Source organism: Dipodomys ordii, unplaced genomic scaffold (assembly GCF_000151885.1).
Source record: "Dipodomys ordii isolate 6190 unplaced genomic scaffold, Dord_2.0 Scaffold48, whole genome shotgun sequence".
Lineage (NCBI taxonomy): Eukaryota > Metazoa > Chordata > Mammalia > Rodentia > Heteromyidae > Dipodomys > Dipodomys ordii.
Window position 1 is genome coordinate 6,026,577 of NW_012267264.1, and position 16,995 is coordinate 6,043,571.

The 16,995-nt window shown below is 38.3% G+C and overlaps 1 protein-coding gene across 2 annotated transcripts in view; it reads left to right on the plus strand.

The window, feature by feature from the left end:
• The window catches only part of Fam3c (family with sequence similarity 3, member C), a 39,555-nt gene extending 28,646 nt beyond the window's left edge, over window positions 1-10,909 (plus strand). For both annotated transcript variants that reach the window (XM_013020032.1, XM_013020033.1), the window contains exons 7-10: window positions 134-184; window positions 2,532-2,616; window positions 7,725-7,851; window positions 8,453-10,909. In XM_013020032.1, coding sequence (XP_012875486.1) covers window positions 134-184; window positions 2,532-2,616; window positions 7,725-7,851; window positions 8,453-8,542 — 353 coding nt within the window. In that variant the 3' untranslated portion in view covers window positions 8,543-10,909. The remainder of the gene's footprint in view (window positions 1-133; window positions 185-2,531; window positions 2,617-7,724; window positions 7,852-8,452) is intronic.
• Window positions 10,910-16,995: the final 6,086 nt, after the last annotated feature.

A 16,995-nucleotide genomic window follows, 5' to 3' on the forward strand; every position in this document is an offset into this window, starting at 1 on the left:
ATTTTAAGTTCCTAAAGTAGTTCCCACCCTGCTACTGAATTCATGGTGATCCTTAGGTAAATCAGATCATTGGTCTTCTGCAGTGTGGGGTGGATCTCAGTTGCATGACTCACCCAAATGCTTTATCTTTCAGGTAAAACGGGGGAAGTACTGGACACAAAATATTTTGACATGTGGGGAGGAGGTACGTGCGTTCCTGATGGCTCTGTTGTGCTTGGGGCGGTGTGGTGATCACGTCAGGTGTGACAGAGGTCATGGTAGCGTGCAGTGGCGTGCGGGTGTTCACTTTGAGTCTCCTGCTTTCTTGACTTAGTGTACAGTTGTAGTCAAGCGATCAGTCATATTGCTTGTAGTTTGTTTTGCAGTATGCAACTGAGTATAAGACCACTCTTAAAAAATGCGCTTCAGCAAGTCTGAGTCTGGAGAATATGGGATAGATGGAGGGAGAATGATGAATGATAAGTCATGACTAATCAAGATGCATTACATGCATACAGTGACATGTGCAGTTGAAACTTTTGTACAAATATTTCAGGAAAACAATGAAAAAGCAATCTGAGTCTTGTTTTCGACAGGACAACAAATTCAAAACCTGAAGGTGCTTTAGGGCTGTCTGTAATGTAGAAGGAATAAATTTGAAGACCATCATAAACAATGTCAGCATTTTTAACTGGATTCATTTGTCCACATTTGATTTCTTTCCGTCTCAAAAATAACCTGATAGAGGAGCCTCGGGCACTCCAAATAAAGTGTAATAATCCTGCCGACTCCTTGCTAACCTCAGTACTGTGGCTAACTGTTAATGAGATGAGAGAAGGAATAGAATGCTGTTTGTAATTCACTGGACTTAGTGTTTTGTCTCTCTGTATTTGGAATCTTTGAAGGAGTGGAAAGCAGGAGGTGGCCTTGCCAGCAAAGGAGTTGGCCCCCAAGGGAGAAGGCCACCCTTGTCTTCACACGTGATGGACAGCGTGCACTGGCCAGCACCTTTTCCCTCCTGGACTATTTTCTTCCTTCCTATCAACAGCTATTGTTAAGTCACCAACTATTAGGCTTCCTGAAATTTATGTTACCAGTTCTCACCCAATTCTGCTCGTCTACTATGCAGCTTATAATAAGATGCTACGTGTATTTCTTAAGTAAGGAAGAATACTCATCCAGAACACTTAGGGCTGTCAAAAGTTTGCATTAACCCAAAATATTACCCTGAGTTTTAGATTGCAGTGGCATGATTGTTCTTACAAAGTTTATAAAACAGAAACTCATTCCCAAAGCGGTTAATCAGCCATGTAACTGGAAGCTCTGGTAGCCCCTTCTTCTCTCCCATTAAAGACAGATGGACACCCCCCACCCCCCGTGAAAACCCTTGCCAAGTGAAGACGGCATTGCAGCTGCATTACATTGCGATCTTCTTTGCATTTAAATGTTAGCTGCTTGCTTTGGGACATGTTTTCTGAGAAATGAGAGAAAGCCTTTGGAATCTTTGCTATGGGGAAAGAAAAACTGGAGTAAATTTGAAGTAACTTAGTTTTGAAGTAGAGCTAGACTGGAGGGCTATCAAGAAACTTGACGCTGCAACATTCAAGATGGAAAATGATTTCTGATGTCTGGCCTGGCATTTTTAGCAGTTTCTAGTCACTGAAGAGGTTTATTTCGAAGTCTCTGTGGTTCTGTTGCATAAGATGATGATAATATTTGTCACTGTCAGATTGACATTTAGTGACTTGCTCCATTCCTCTTTCCCCTCCCCTCTCACTATTCATTGCAAATAGATAGAGTTGGAAAAGTCTCTAAATTTGTGTGTATGCATTTATAAACTTTCATTTTTAAAATTACACATCTCTTTGAGAAATAGGATAAAAGCCCTGTCCCTTCTTTTGAGCAGAGTTCTTATGCAGCTGGGCATCAGTGGTTCGTGCCTACCATCCTAGCTAGTTGGGAGGCTGAGATTGAGAGGATTGTGGTTTGAGGCCAGCCCAGGCATACACAAAAGAGCCCTCTCAACCCAGGAGCTAGTCATGATGGCCCATTCCTGTCATCTCACCTGTGCTAGGAAGGGTAAGATTTCAGGTGCATGCTTGAGCAGGAAGTGAGATTCTGTCACAGAAATAATCAGTGTAGACAAAGGGTTAGAGGTGTGGCTCAGTTGTGGAGTCTCTGCCTAGCAACCATGAAGCCCTGAACTCAAACCACACAACAGTTTTTATACAGGTAGTTTGATGTATTCACAGATTCCACGAGCCCATCTTCTATTCCCTGATACTTACCCTGGATATCAGAATCAGGCTTTCCTGATCTCTAGATTATAGAGAACTCTCAGGTTCTTTCTTTAGTTGCCCTCTAGTCAGACTTTGCTACCAATATCTACCAACCTTAGGGATGTCCGGGCTAAAGACATAATAGGTCTGACCATTGGATTACAGCAGTCCTGTGGGATTACTTTCCTTTAGGCGTCAAGTCTTCTGAGTGCTTTGTATGTTACGGACTCTTGTGATGGCTATTCAGTTTGTTTTCTTTTTTTCCCCTGCCAGATGTGGCTCCCTTTATTGAGTTTCTGAAGGCCATCCAGGATGGGACAATAGTCTTAATGGGCACATACGACGATGGCGCTACCAAGTAAGGCACCGGACACTTCCTCCAGCTTGTCCTTCAGCAGTAGAACACAAATACAGTTTGTGAACTGGAGCAAGTAATCTGGCTAACACGAACTCCAGCTGCATTTGTAAAGTGGCTTTCCTTTCTTTATCCTTTTGCTTAATTTACATTGTAAGCGCATACTGAATGTACAAATGGACGGGTTGACTGAGGTACTTGCATACATAGATGACACATTGACTTGTCCACCCATCTCTTCATCCCACGTCTTCCTTCCCTTCTCTCTTTCTCTAGGGCCCTTCTCCATCCCTAAAGGTTCTTGTTCGAAATCGGGCCTCAGGCCTACCCAGCGTGTTCTGCTACTTGAGTCATAGCCCGAGGCCTTTTTGCTTTAGTTTTGTTTGTTTGCTTGCTTGTGTTCTTTTGTATAGGATTTTGTACTTTTGCTGGGGGCCAGCTTTAGACTCTGATCCTCCTATCTGAGTAGTCTCCAGGATTGTAGGCATGTGCTACCCTGCCAGCTTAGTTGTGTGATATACAATATAACATTTTGTCTGGGCTGGCCTAAAACCCTGAACTTCACAATCTCTGCCTCCCAAGTAGCTGGGATTATAGGCATGAAACACTGCATCTAGCATATTGTGTGTCATCTTTTAAATATCTTTATTTATATTCTAGCTTTTTCTGGCTTTAAGATTCTTCAGTAGCATGTTTTTCTGCCTCACCAAATTTGTCACATGGTATCACCTGTATTTAAAAGTTCCTCTATTGCCAGATTTTTTTAATCCAATAATATTGTGATAGCACTTTCGTATAGAAAATATCTTTTTGGCTTTGTGTGTGTGTGTTTGTGTGTGTGTGTATGTGCACACGCGCTTGTGCTTATACTAGGGCTTAAACTCAGAACCTTGAGCTTCTGCTCAGTTTTTTTGCTCCTTTCTAGTACTTTACCACTTGAGCCATGCTTCCAGTACAGCTTTTTGATGGTTAGATGGAGATGAGAATCTCTACAAACTTTTCTGCCTGTGCTGGCTTCAATCTGTGACCCTCTGATCTCAGCCATCTGAGTAACTAGGATTATAGGACTGATCTACCAACACCTGGCTTCAGGAATTTCTGGAAGTAAAATTAATTTTATGGTTTTTTTTCTGAAAGCTATAAATTATAGAGATTTGCAAGATGCAGAAAAGCATAAAAAATGAGTTATAGTTCATCTCCCCTGCAGGAATAACCTCAATGTTTCATTTTCCATGCCAGATGATTGTATATGCCTGTTTTCTTCTTTTAAATATGTGGACATAGTATGGCGAACCTTTCCACTCATGCGATGAGTGTCTTTGCACATAGAAGTTCCCCATAACGGACTTGTCCATGGGTGCCTAGTCCAGTTTTAACCTTGTATCATGATTGATTATTTCATCAGGAGGTCTATTGTTGGACAGTAGGCTTATTGTCTTTTATACTTAACCAAATGCATTGTCAGAAAAGTGAGTAAACGATATCATTTCCTAAATACAGATTTTTTTGATGTGAGATTGCTGGATTAAAATTTTTTTGTATTTTCTTTTTTAAATTGTCTTCTGAACTTTAAAGTTGACATGTATTGATTTGTAAGCATCATTTAGACTATTATCAATTGTGAGTTTATATTAGGAAAATGATGCTGTTTTTTTGAAGGTCTTCAAATGTTTTGTTGACTTTGTTCATTTTTATCTGTGTATGTGTGTGTGTGCGCGTGTGTGTGCGTGCATGTGGGTGCGTGCATGCGTGCACGTATGCATGCATGTGTATGCGTGCTGATCCTGGGGCTTGAGGCTTAGGCACTGTCCCTGAGCTTTTGTGATTAAGGCTAGTGCTCTATCATTTGAACCAGAGCTCTACTTCAGCCTTTTGGTGGTTTATTGGAGATAAGAATCTCACAGACTTTCCTGCCCAGTCTGGCTTTGAACTGCGATCCTCAGATCTCAGCCTCCTGAGTAGCTAGGATTGATGGCGTGAGTCACCAATGCCCAGTTTGCATATCTTACCTTATTTAAGGACTTACTAAATCTGTAAATTGAAGGTTCATGTGTTAATGGCAAATTCTCTATGTAGCAGTGGAGAGCCAAAGAGGATGTAATTAGGTTTTCTTTTTCAAAAGCACAAGTGTTTGACTTGCTCTTTTGTTTTAACTGAGAGAATAAGGTGTTACCTGTGTAATGTGATGCTTTTAACATTTTTGAAAAGCCCCCCTTTCTGAAGACACATACCTTTTTCTTCACTGTCTTCATTATTCTTTAAGACAATCAGAACTGTTCTTCTTGAGAGTCCTAATATGCTGATTCCAAGTTACCCTAAGTGACAGATTTCATGGTGGATACTTTTGACTAGCAAAGACCTTCCAGGCTACCTGACTCCTGCTGATCCACCTGTTCAGTCTTGTTTGGAATGCCTCTCTAATTATATCTCTAGGACCCCTCACTTACTAAAGGTGCCAGGCCCCTTGCTGCCTTGCCTCTCTATCTGAAACCAACAAGAGGCAAAAAAAAAAAAAAAAGATCCATAAACTTTCTGTTCTCAGGGTGGGCTGGCTCTGAATTCTTCCCAATAGTCATTAACCAAACAATAAAAATGTTCCCCTAGTCACTTGATACAGCAAGTATTTGAAGGTAATTGACGTGTCTCTTTTAGTTTTCTCTTTTCTAGGCTCTTTTCATCGTTTATCATATTATGTTTCTAGTTTGTTTTACCCTCCTGGCTATATTTCTTAGGCATTCTTTAGTTGATTATTGTCTCTGTTAAAGTGAATGTCGCAAATTAAACACAGTGTTCCAGATGTGGCCTGGCCAGTACATGGTCCAATGGAGAGACCATAACTTGCCATGTTTTAGAGATTACATTTCCTTGAATATTCATGTAGCTTAGCATTAGTTTTCTTTAAACAATCACATCACATTTTTGGCTCATGTGAGTTTTTGGTCAAGTTAGATTTTTTAGATCTTTTCATTTGATCTCAGACTTTTTCTTAAAAAAAAAATGCCAAGCCAGGTCTTTCTCTCCATTTAGAACTTGAGTTTTTGTTTAATTTCGATGAAGGAATTTGTATTCGTTTATTCGTGTTAAATTCAACTTTGCGGATGTGGACCTGGTTGGTCTTGGATCTCATGTTTGTCCTCGGAGGTTTCGAGAGTCTGTCTTTGTACTCCCTCCAAAGTTTCCCCATGTCTAAATAGAAGTCCTCGATGAAAACATTTACCAAGGGCATCGGGCCACCCTGCTAGAGTCAACCTCATACAAGAGATTCATCTAGTAATTACCTGCAGAAATGACTGACCGAACAGGGCCAAGGGGGTGCCATCCATCTGCCATTTAATTATTTTATGCACAGCAGCTACTCTCTGAGCTTCTCAGTTGCCCACGTACAATCCACAGAGGACACCAGTGGAGGCGCCCCGCGCTGCCGCAGACAGCTGAGATGCCATTCACGGACTGCTCTTGCCTCCTCTCCCATGGTACCCCTTCCTTCCTCTTTGCACTTCTGTGCTTTCAGGATCTGTAGGGTCTCTGCACAATCTTCCTTGTCTTCTGTTCTAGACTGTGGGTAGGAATTAAGATTGGTTTTATTGGACCATTATTGCTAAAATCTTCTTTGTCTTAGAAACTGGAAATATTTGACTTTTCATGTCTTTGGTTCCTCATTACTCTCCTCCCCCTCCCCCTTTGTTTGATGCCAACACGGGCGTTTGGACTCAAGATCTTGTACATTTGCTTAGCTTTTTCACTCAAAGCTGGCACTCTGCCATTTGATCCACAGCTCCGTTTCTGGCTTTTTGCTGCTTAATTGGAGATAAGAGTTTCATGAACTTATCTGCCAGGGTTTGCTTCAAACCTTCATCCTCATATCTCAGCCTCCTGAGTAGCAAGGATTACAAGTGCGAACCACTAGTGGCCCAGTTCAGTCCACTGTGCATTTTTCTAAAATAACCAACACTTGCCTTGCACATCCTATCAGCAAGTCCCCTCATTACTGGAATTGTTTAAAAAATGCAAATAAATAAAGCATGCCATTTGTCTTTAGAGACTATACCCAGTATTTCTTTGATTAAGGTACTGAAGAAGTTGAGAGATACTAGCTTGGATTGTTAACAGAACAGAAGCATAAATCCATACCTACTTTACTAACTTTTCTGCTCTTTGCGAACATAATACTCCCTTAGCAGAACAAGCCTGTGTTCAGAGGAACTGCTGTTTGAGGGATGTACTATAGCAGTGCATATCAATAACCTGTCCAGGTGATCCTACTTTTGCTATCTCTGTTATTTTTGTAGCTCTACAGTTAGCATTCCTATCGAGTTTCCTTTCCCCTCTGAGAGAAAGGAGGGGGAAGGGAATCCCTCAATGGTTAGAATGATAATCCACACACAATTCTGGATGGTATCAGTGCGGTGGCAATTTCCTGTGCTGATGGAGTCACCACACTCCTCCTTAGTGTACACAGTTGTAATTTATATTTTCATTTTTCAAATAACTAAAGTACAATGTTATATCTCTACTCTCAAAAATTGTTTTGTATTAAAACATTGTGCTAGAAATATCCATATTTCTATCCTCATTTCCTTTTTTTAAAATATTATTTCTTGTTTATGTGGTACTAAGGAATCAAACGCAGGGTCTCAGGCATCCTAGGCAAACACTCTACTAATCCACATTCCCAGCCCCTTCATTTACTTTTAGTTTACCCACATGTAAGTAAATCGTACAAAGGACTTAATGGAGATTCAAATGAATGGTTTTACAAAGGTCTTGGTTACTGAAGACCTTGGTGTAGCCCAGGTAGACATCTATGAAAACAGTACCACTCCTTAATTATTTGATTAAATATAAGGAAAATAGTTAAATGAAGGTAAAAGACACATCTAGAAAATACTTCCTAATTGAATAACTTTAAAATTAGTTGCTGTACTTTGTGTCGTTCATCTCTAAAGAATTCAAATAGGAAAATTCTCTTGGTTAGTTTATATTCTCTTATGTAAGCTAGTGAGATCCCATTTTGCTGTTGATCTGAATATCCTAGATGAATGAATCAGTGTTAGCTAAATTACATAAAGTACCCTCTAATCATTGTTCTGTTCTTTCTTTATTGTTTTAAGACTCAATGAAGAGGCACGAAAGCTAATTGCAGAACTGGGGAGCACATCGATTACTAACCTTGGTTTTAGGGACAACTGGGTCTTCTGTGGTGGGAAGGGCATTAAAACAAAAAGCCCTTTCGAACAGGTGAGTGTCCTGAAGCACTTTGATAACTCACGGACAAAAATAATGTGTGAAACTGTGGGACATACGCCCACACTGGTTATTTGAAAATTAAGTTAGGCAGATATTGAATATATTCATTTACTTTTCATCAGTGCTTGGTAGTCATTTATTTGAAAGTACCAGAACACTTCTCAAACTTCACAATTTAAAATTAAATTACACATTTGTCCCCACGCCCCCCAGTGTGTTGAGATAGGGTTCCTTTTAAGACTTGAAGGGAACATACTGGTTATTAAGGATTTCAGTTAAGCTTTGGATTTTAGAATCCATTTGAAAATACTTGCAGCCTTCACAGAATATAAACTTGACTTTCTGACTAATAAATAAGCATTTAAAAATATCTACAGGGCTTTGTTTCTCACCTGTTTTTTTGCAAGTTTGTCACATAGGTGCCAGGCCTCCAGCGTCACTCATTTGATTTCTTGAGCGATAATTTATATGACCTCATTGTTGACATGAATGTTACTGAAGTGAGAGTGAGTCATGTTATGGCAAATGAGCAACTTGGAAAGTTGTTGGTGTTTTTTTTTTTTAACTATACACTGTTATTGTATTCCGATAGCATATTAAGAATAACAAGGATACAAATAAATATGAAGGGTGGCCTGAAGTTGTAGAAATGGAAGGATGCATCCCGCAGAAGCAGGACTGAAGACTGGAGAAAACTGACAGAAATGCACTTTCACTGTTAATGGGAGAGCTGTAAAGAAGAAACTACATGTACATATTTTAATAGCATGCAGCCATCTTGGTGTGTGCATGAGCATTGTCTCTGTTGATATTGGGATTATTTATTGCTGACATAAAAAGTTATCTTTGTAAATAGTCCTCATCTGGAACAAATCACTGAACCATTTTTAAGCACATTTCCCTAGAAGTACAATGTTTAGATTGTTATGGTAATAATACACTCAGTGGATTACTGAGCAGATTGTCAAAATTATGTGTCTACATATATATATACATAGGTATGCATATATATATGTACTAATAGCTGTGAAAAACTTATCATGGAACAATAGGCTTTTAGGGAGGAGATATAGATACACACATGCGTGTATGTGTCTGTATAAATATATATATAAATATCTGTTTTGTGATGATAATATCTTTTAAGTTAAAGATATTTGACTAGTAGTATATGTACTGTTACCTTACCAACCTTACAATCTGACTTCTGATGTCTTTCTTTTATTTTTCTTTCTTAAGAACCAAGAAATAAAATGTTTGATATGAAGACTTATATCAGATTTGTGAGAAGCACAACCAATTTTTTTTTTTAATGCACACAGTCAAAGTCAATATATAAAGGTGATGGCATTCAGGATGGTAGCCCTGGACTTTGTGTTAGCAGTGATGGTAGCTTCATATAAGCTTTACAGAGCAAGGCTTCAGGTGGGATATGTTGCAACATGGCAACACGGGAGCCAGACCATATCCCCTCCTCAACCCTAGGAGGCCATTCAGGAGAATGAAGGCAGTGAATGTATGTTCAGCCCCACAAGCTCATTTCCCTTATGTCATTGTTACCAGCACTGGCCAGGTTGTTTGAACAGGGACATTCTCTAGTGTCATATTAATTTTAATTTGTCAACCAACAAATTCTGTATTTATGTCATCTGACTATGTAATTGTTATTATTAACTGAAGCGATAGTGTCATGTTTAGAAAATTCAAGTAGAGTCATATTTAAAAAGTAATTGTATTTGTTCCCAAATGGCTGTATGCTTAATTCTATATATATTAAAAAAAAAAAGGAGATCTAACTTTTCCTGTTACAAGTTTACTACAAGACTACATTTCCACTTCTTTATAAATTTCTTTGGGGCATTAAATCATCCTGTTGTGTGTGAGTATTACACAGCTCTTGTCTATGAAGTATCCCAGAGTATAGACTGATCAACCTGATTAAACTACCTTTTCCAGAAGAAGGCAGTGCTTAAATTCTGAACCTACGTTTTAGATGGTTTGTATGTATAATAAAAATGAAAAGCAATGTTCATTATTTGGCTGTAAGTTGGAAATTATTCAGCTCTTTCTTAAATACTAAAGAACGTTGGGGACTGTTTCTTCCCTCTGAGTGAATGTAATTCATAAGTAAATTCACCACCTATGTTTCACCCATTTTTGTAAACTCCTCAGATTTTTGGTGCTTATACACTAAATCACATTCACTGTGTATATTTTGACATTCAGAATACTTCCCTTGATTCTGTAAACTCACAAAATACCTGTTTTACAGTTCTAGGGATTGTAAAATAAATGTTGCTTTTTTTTTTAGTATTGAAAATACTCTTGGTTTTACATTTTGAATTTTTTTATTACTAGGAAAGTAATATTCCTACGGAACTTCACACTAAGGATCTTTTTTTTTTTTTTACAAAAAACATTTTACTGCTTAACGTGAAAAAAAAATTCATTCCTGTGGTTAAACACAGTAGTATCCTCTGTATATATCTCGACATGTATAAAATCTGAGTATCTTCATTGAAGGCCATCCTTTTGGTTTTAAAGACTAAAACTCAGCTTTTACAGGTGAATAAAATGTCAGAAAACTAGGGATAAAGATTGGTTATGTAACTACTTTGGTACAGCTTGTTTTCATATGAATTCTGTCTTGTACAGATTGTGCCAACTTAACTCTAGAAGCAATAATTTTACTATATTTTATTTTCAGATCTTCGTAAAGTCAGCCGTAGAAGTGAAATCATTCTCATTGAATGTTTGAGAAGTTTCACTATTAAAGTTAGAACTTTGACATTGACATTTAGTTTTAAGTGGTGTTTTAAGGGCTTGTGAATGCACATTTTTGTTTGTAATTACAGATGCTGTCCTAAAGCAAGTGTGTTATATAAATGTTCTGACTGCAAAATGAAACAAAATAAATGATATTTGAGAAATTAAAGCAAAATTGATCCAGACTTAGTATTTCTGATTTCAATTTGTTTAAAGTGCAACGTAACAATTTTTTATGCTGTGTTTATGTGTAAGTGAATGCATTAAATGGAAGTTAAATCCCTTTGCCTGTATTTTACTTTATACTTCAAATGTTTACACAAATTGACCCAAAACTGTTTTAATTTCATTCTATTTGGTTTATCCCTACTCCTCATTCCTTTTTAAAGATGAGAAATGTGCTGTGAGAGAGGCTAAAACGGGTAGAATATGAAAGAGAAAACTTGCTTGTTGATCAGGTAAAATTTGGTACCTACCGTTCAATTATCTTAGCCTCTTAGCAAGATTACCTACAAACAGCTGTAGAGTAAAGGAACTGGTTGAACCTTCTGTGATGGGATTGAATTCCAGGCTCTTGGCTTGCTGGGCAGCTGTGCTGTCACTTGAGCCACATCTCTCACACAATTCTCCCATCTTTTGTTGTTGTTACTGAACTAACTTCCTACTTCTGCATACTAACAGGGACTTCAGGTGTGTACCACCATGCCCAGGAGATTTCCTCTTCTAAAGCATTTCTAAGAAGGATTCTTTTCTTGTATCTTGGCAGGATGACTTTTCTGCCACGCACTTGGTTTTGATGGTTGATAGTTAAACTCCCTCAATTAAGCAGGTCTTGCTTCCCTCCTTATCACTTGTTCCTGATTGCAATCCCTTAAGACTCCAGATCAGACGGCAACCATTCCATGGGTTGGGCAGTAAGATCTTGGGAGACGATGGTGCTGTCACCTGAGGCTGCTGCCCTTGACCTCTGACTTGCCCATGCTATCCACCTTTTCATTCAGGACATGCAGACACCAAAAGCCCCTTCATACACAGATGTAAAGTTTGTTTTTTTTGTCTCCCCAGGGAGTCAGCATTTCCGATGGTCACGGTCACGTGAGAATTCCCCTTGCTGACCTAGCTTTTGAGGAAATACAAAGAGCTCCCCAGAAGAGCACAGACCTAGGTTCTTACTACTAAAACCCAACTCTCCACCCAGTGCTGCAGAGCCGGCAGGGTAGGAGCGATGCCGGAGCTCAGTTCTACCCTCACACAGTGCTTGCCTCTTGCTTAGAAGGATCCTGCTCATCATCAGGAGAAACATGTTCAATAGGAATTTGGAAACATTATTTTTTCTTTCTGTAATCAAAACATTGCCGAAGCTGGTAAATCCATTTGAAGTGCATACATCTGGGCTTCGTTGTCCATGATGGCAGTGTGCATTCAAACAGTACTGCTGCTGCTATGGTGGCTATGGTGTGTTGGGATGAACCAACTCCATCCTGGGACTGGAGAATCCCTGCCCAGGTCCACCAAATGATCAATGTGGGAGTCATCCATTAAACAGAAATGCTATTTCTGTTGTATCTTCCAAGCACAGAAGGGTATATGGCTGACCCTAAGGTCTCAGGTCTTTACTAATGGCAATAATGTGAGCCTGAGAAGTTCTCTCATCCCAGATCTCATGTCAGTTTTTAAAAATTTTATCATTTATAGATGCTTATACTGACATCCTTTTGAATCACCTTCAGTGTCAGCTCTGAAAACTATATAGCAGGGTCTCACTAACTTAAAATCACAGTCCAGCCTCTGTCTCCTGAGCCACTGGGATTAATTGGCCTGTGCCAGTATGTTCAGCAATGTTAAATGTGCAATTAATGCTGGGAAAGGGGGTTCACACTTGTAATCCTCACCTATTTGAGAGGTAGAGACAGGGGATTGACATAGGGTCTGAGTTTTTAAAGATCAGACTAGGTGTAGTGGCTCTAGTGTTATTCTAGAAGCAGAGGTAGGAGGATCCCAATGTGAGACCAGCCTGGGAAAATGGGGGGGGGGGAAACACAAGAGTCTACCCTAAACTAAAGCAGATGAGGGCTCCAGTGGTAAGAATGAAAGACCCCAAGTTCAAACCCTACTTAGTACCACTGAAAAAAACCAAATTGTCTTATCAAATAGCCTAGGGACAGTGAGTTTCCTTTTTGGAGGCTAGGGGTGGTGGCGGTGGTGGCTATAAACTATGAGAGCTAGGTTATTACTAAAATGTACATAAGAAGACTTCTTGAATTCTTGGAGAGGTGAGCCACCCTGAGGGCTCAGAATGGCCATTTGACAGAGAACAGGCAGACCTTTATCCCCCATACCTACCCACTTACTCTGCCGGTTAATAAGTCACATATGAAACTTGCTTGTGTTGACTTGGTCTACATTTTTTAATGTCTTTTTCTCTTTGCCCCCACATGGAGAAAGCTTGCTTTTTCTACAGCAAATTTGTTTCAAAAGATTTTAGTCTCGGGCAAACCTCTGGTGGTTTTTCTTTGAATGTGAATATAAACCATTACAAATGGTAAATTTTTATCCATCTATTGAAAATACCTTATGTAATAACTGGCTGTAAGCACAATAATAAAAAGGATGTAAGTATTTATTTTATGTCTAACTAAATTATGATGATCTTTACCCAGAGTCATTTCCTTTTGGAGAAAAAAAAAAAAAAACACGTTAAACCCAAATCCAACCTCAGGTCCATTGGGAATCTAAACTACAAGTCAGCTTAAATCACTTAGAACTTAGAAATCAAGAAGCAGCATATTTTAATTATATTTCATGGCAAATCTCTGTTCTTGTTTGTCCCATCACTCCCGGCTCCTTAACCAAGTTTATATAACCACATGTGAAGACACGTTCTCTAGTTTTTATTAGCAAATTCTCTGAGCTCTTGTGTACTGTCAAAGCAGTCTACTGACAATTTGCATACTGGGTCCATTCTGAGTCATCTCAGCTGATTATTTATTGAGTTTACAGTTACTGTGTCTAGTTCTCTCATTCATGAAATGAGGGCCACTATGGTGGGGTTGTTGTGAGATTAAATATGTACATATAATTTCCTGAGACCATTGCTCGGCTCATAGTGTTTGCTAGGGCTCTGCTTTCTTTCATAGGAAGTGAGTCCCTCCCTGGTGGCCATTATAATCCCCTTTCATGCTTGCCACAGGCTGACCTCCTCCAAGAAATAATGCATCGCACCTGGTCTATAGTACAACTGGAAAGAAAAGGAAGACTCAAAGCTCCTTAGCCAACTTTCCTTAGGAAGGACTTTTCTTGGTGTGTATGACTGGTTCCTGAAGAAAGGATCTGATTGCTCCTTCCCTCACATCCACCAAGTGTAACTCATAATAGTATAACTAACTGGCTCCAAGTGGTTGGATTAATGTCTCAATCTCTGATAGCCTTTGAGAGGTGATGCAGAAAGGATCCACACAACTCACCAGTGGCCAAGAGAGCAACATTTGACAAGAAGCTTTTCTACTTCCACATTTTAAACTAAGGGAAAACAGTACTGACAGTACTTCAGAATATTCAAATGTATTTCAATATTCACTGTGTATAATTTGAAGGTTGCCAATCATATGAGGTTACATACATGATGAAAGCTAAGCATACATGATGAAAAATTCTTTCTTATTCTATCCCATCTTAGCTATCAGAGTCCCTGAAAACATGCCATTAAGAGTAAGGAAATAGTGCAGCTGTTTATATTTCAAGCAACTAAGTTGTTATTAATATTATGTAAAATGCTGCTATCAGAGAACTTAGCCAATTACACATAATGCCACTTAATATTTTGCTTAGTTATACTTGGTGGTGCACCAGTTTCTCTACCATGGTCTCTACTATGTAGTTTAAAATTTTCAGATAAATGGAATTGTTTATTTATTATTTCATGAACTTAGGCCCTTATGATCTACAAATTAAACCACACCTCAAGCAAGTTGAATTCTAAACGAGAAAGCAATACACTAGAGCAACTCCCTTCCTTTTCTTATACAATAAAGGGCATTTAAACAAATCAACTTTGACCTATGTGTATAATCCATGGTGCTTTGAGGTTGCTCATCCAGCTGTGACTTCTATGTGATGCCAGACACTATCACCCCTCTTGATAATCTCCCCTGTTCACACTAGGGCACATAATGTTGTGTTCCTCCACAGTCAGGTATCTTTACCGTTAACAGCCTTTGACTTTGACTTTGGTCTAAGGACATGGTAGGAGTTTATGGATCAAACTTCACCTGATCCAGTTACAGTTTTTAACTTTGCAATGACTTAGCCAATCAATACATTTGCTTTCATCTTTAAATCAATCTGGGTAGAGTTTTCTGCTACTTGCAATTTAGACAGCACTCACATATCCAGACAAAATAGCCTAGACTGCCTACGCCCCTAGGCTTCAGAACTGGGTTACTAGGATTACCTTGGTACTATACCTACAGAGACAAGGAAGACCGTGGCCTAATGCCTGACTGTCAGCCAGTAAGACCAGTAGACAAGTATCTCAAGGGTGGCTTTCGTGACTGGATAAGAAGGACAAGAAGAACCAACAGAAACATCTTAGGAACCAGGAGGTGCTGGTACATAGCATACAAGAAAGGGGAACTGGAGTTAGCAGCAGGTTCTGTTTTCATTTGTTTGCTTGCTTGCTTTTCATACAGGAAAGTTTCCTAGCTAATAGAAGCATTGGTTATTAATAGACACAACAATCTTCCTCTTTCAGGAAAGATGCTTATTTTCAATAAAATTACATTTACTTCATAAAAAGGACATGAAAAGAAGTTTTCAGGTTTCTCTACTGAAGCCTTCATTTAGTAAATAATAGCATAAAGCATCATAGGTAGTGAGCCTTAATTTTAATACTGGAACTGAAACAATCTCTATGTTATTTTTTCTTTTTCACAAGTTACTACTTTGAATTGGTAAAATTTATTGGAAAGAGAATGAGACTTTGGGGCAGGGAATCATTTCTTTATCTTTTTAATAAGGAAAAGAATTCTTTCTTTGGATATTATGAACTTTTAAAAAAATCGATTTTTTCTACATAATACTGAAATCTTTAACAACATCTAAAAATATAAGTATTTTCATTAAATGCAACTATAAATACCATCCAGGGATATTTTTTTCATCAGGGACTTTGTAAAACATGATAAATATACATGCATGAATATTAAAACAAGAAAGACCACTCAACATTCAAATGCCAATGCAGCACTACATACAATATAATAAATAGCCAGGATATCAAATCCCCAAATTGATCCTCACTCTGGTTTAGATTCTTTTTTCCAGTTAAGACTTCACCTATATAATTTATTATAAACTCACAAATTAAGCATAACTATGCAGAAAGAGAATTTACTTAATCTGGCTACTAACAAAAGAAATTCTCATTCTTTTGCAACCTATTTTACTCTGTAGTAGATAAAGCTGTTATTTTGTCAAGAAATTCACATCGATGTCACTACTTGCTCACTTACTTTCTTTTTTCAATGTTCAAGAAAAGTCAGAGTTAAAGGTCTGAATAGAAACAGAGCCAGGTCTTATTTCTGAGATATTATCATTGCCTGAGCTCTTGGGCTTTGGCAATAAATATCATAAGTCTGAATACATATCATATAACTTAAATACTGTATGTACAAAATATAAGACTTTTTTTAGCCAAATACTATAAAAATACTGTCTTTACACATTGTAAAGAATGCTTTCTCTTACAATGTATGAGAACCATTTATATTTTTATCTCTACTTTCCCCACATTTTCATAATTTGAGTATCCCAGAGTCTAGCTTTGTCTATAATTGAGTTATGAATCCAACTATGAAAGATTGCTCTACACTTTATGGAGGCACTTAAATTCCAATTAAATGTTTTATTTTTTTTACATTTTGATATTTTGTCAGTGATTAAACATCTCTAACCAATACTATTTAGGGATCGCATTAACACTTAATGAAGATTCTTCCCAAGTGTCCATCTTTTGAAGTGCTTGATTGGGTACATAAGCACCCATCACTTAATTAGCCTTTTGACTTTTCTATATGTACAAACAGTAGCATTTCTTCCATTAAAATACTGAAAGAATAAGTGTGATTCATAGTGTTCCTCACTGCTATAAGGTATCATTATTTAATACATGACTAATGTTGCCCCAGCATGGTTAAGTCCCAGGGACAGGGATTTCATTCTCTACTGGAGAATCTTAGGTTGAGAAAGGACCAGATCTCCAGGGCTCTGTTTCTCTTTCTTTCTAGTTGAGGAAATAGATTCCTCTTCCTTGCATGTCAAAATATATCTCCCCCACCCCCCAAACCACCCAAAGATGAGTGCAAACCTTTT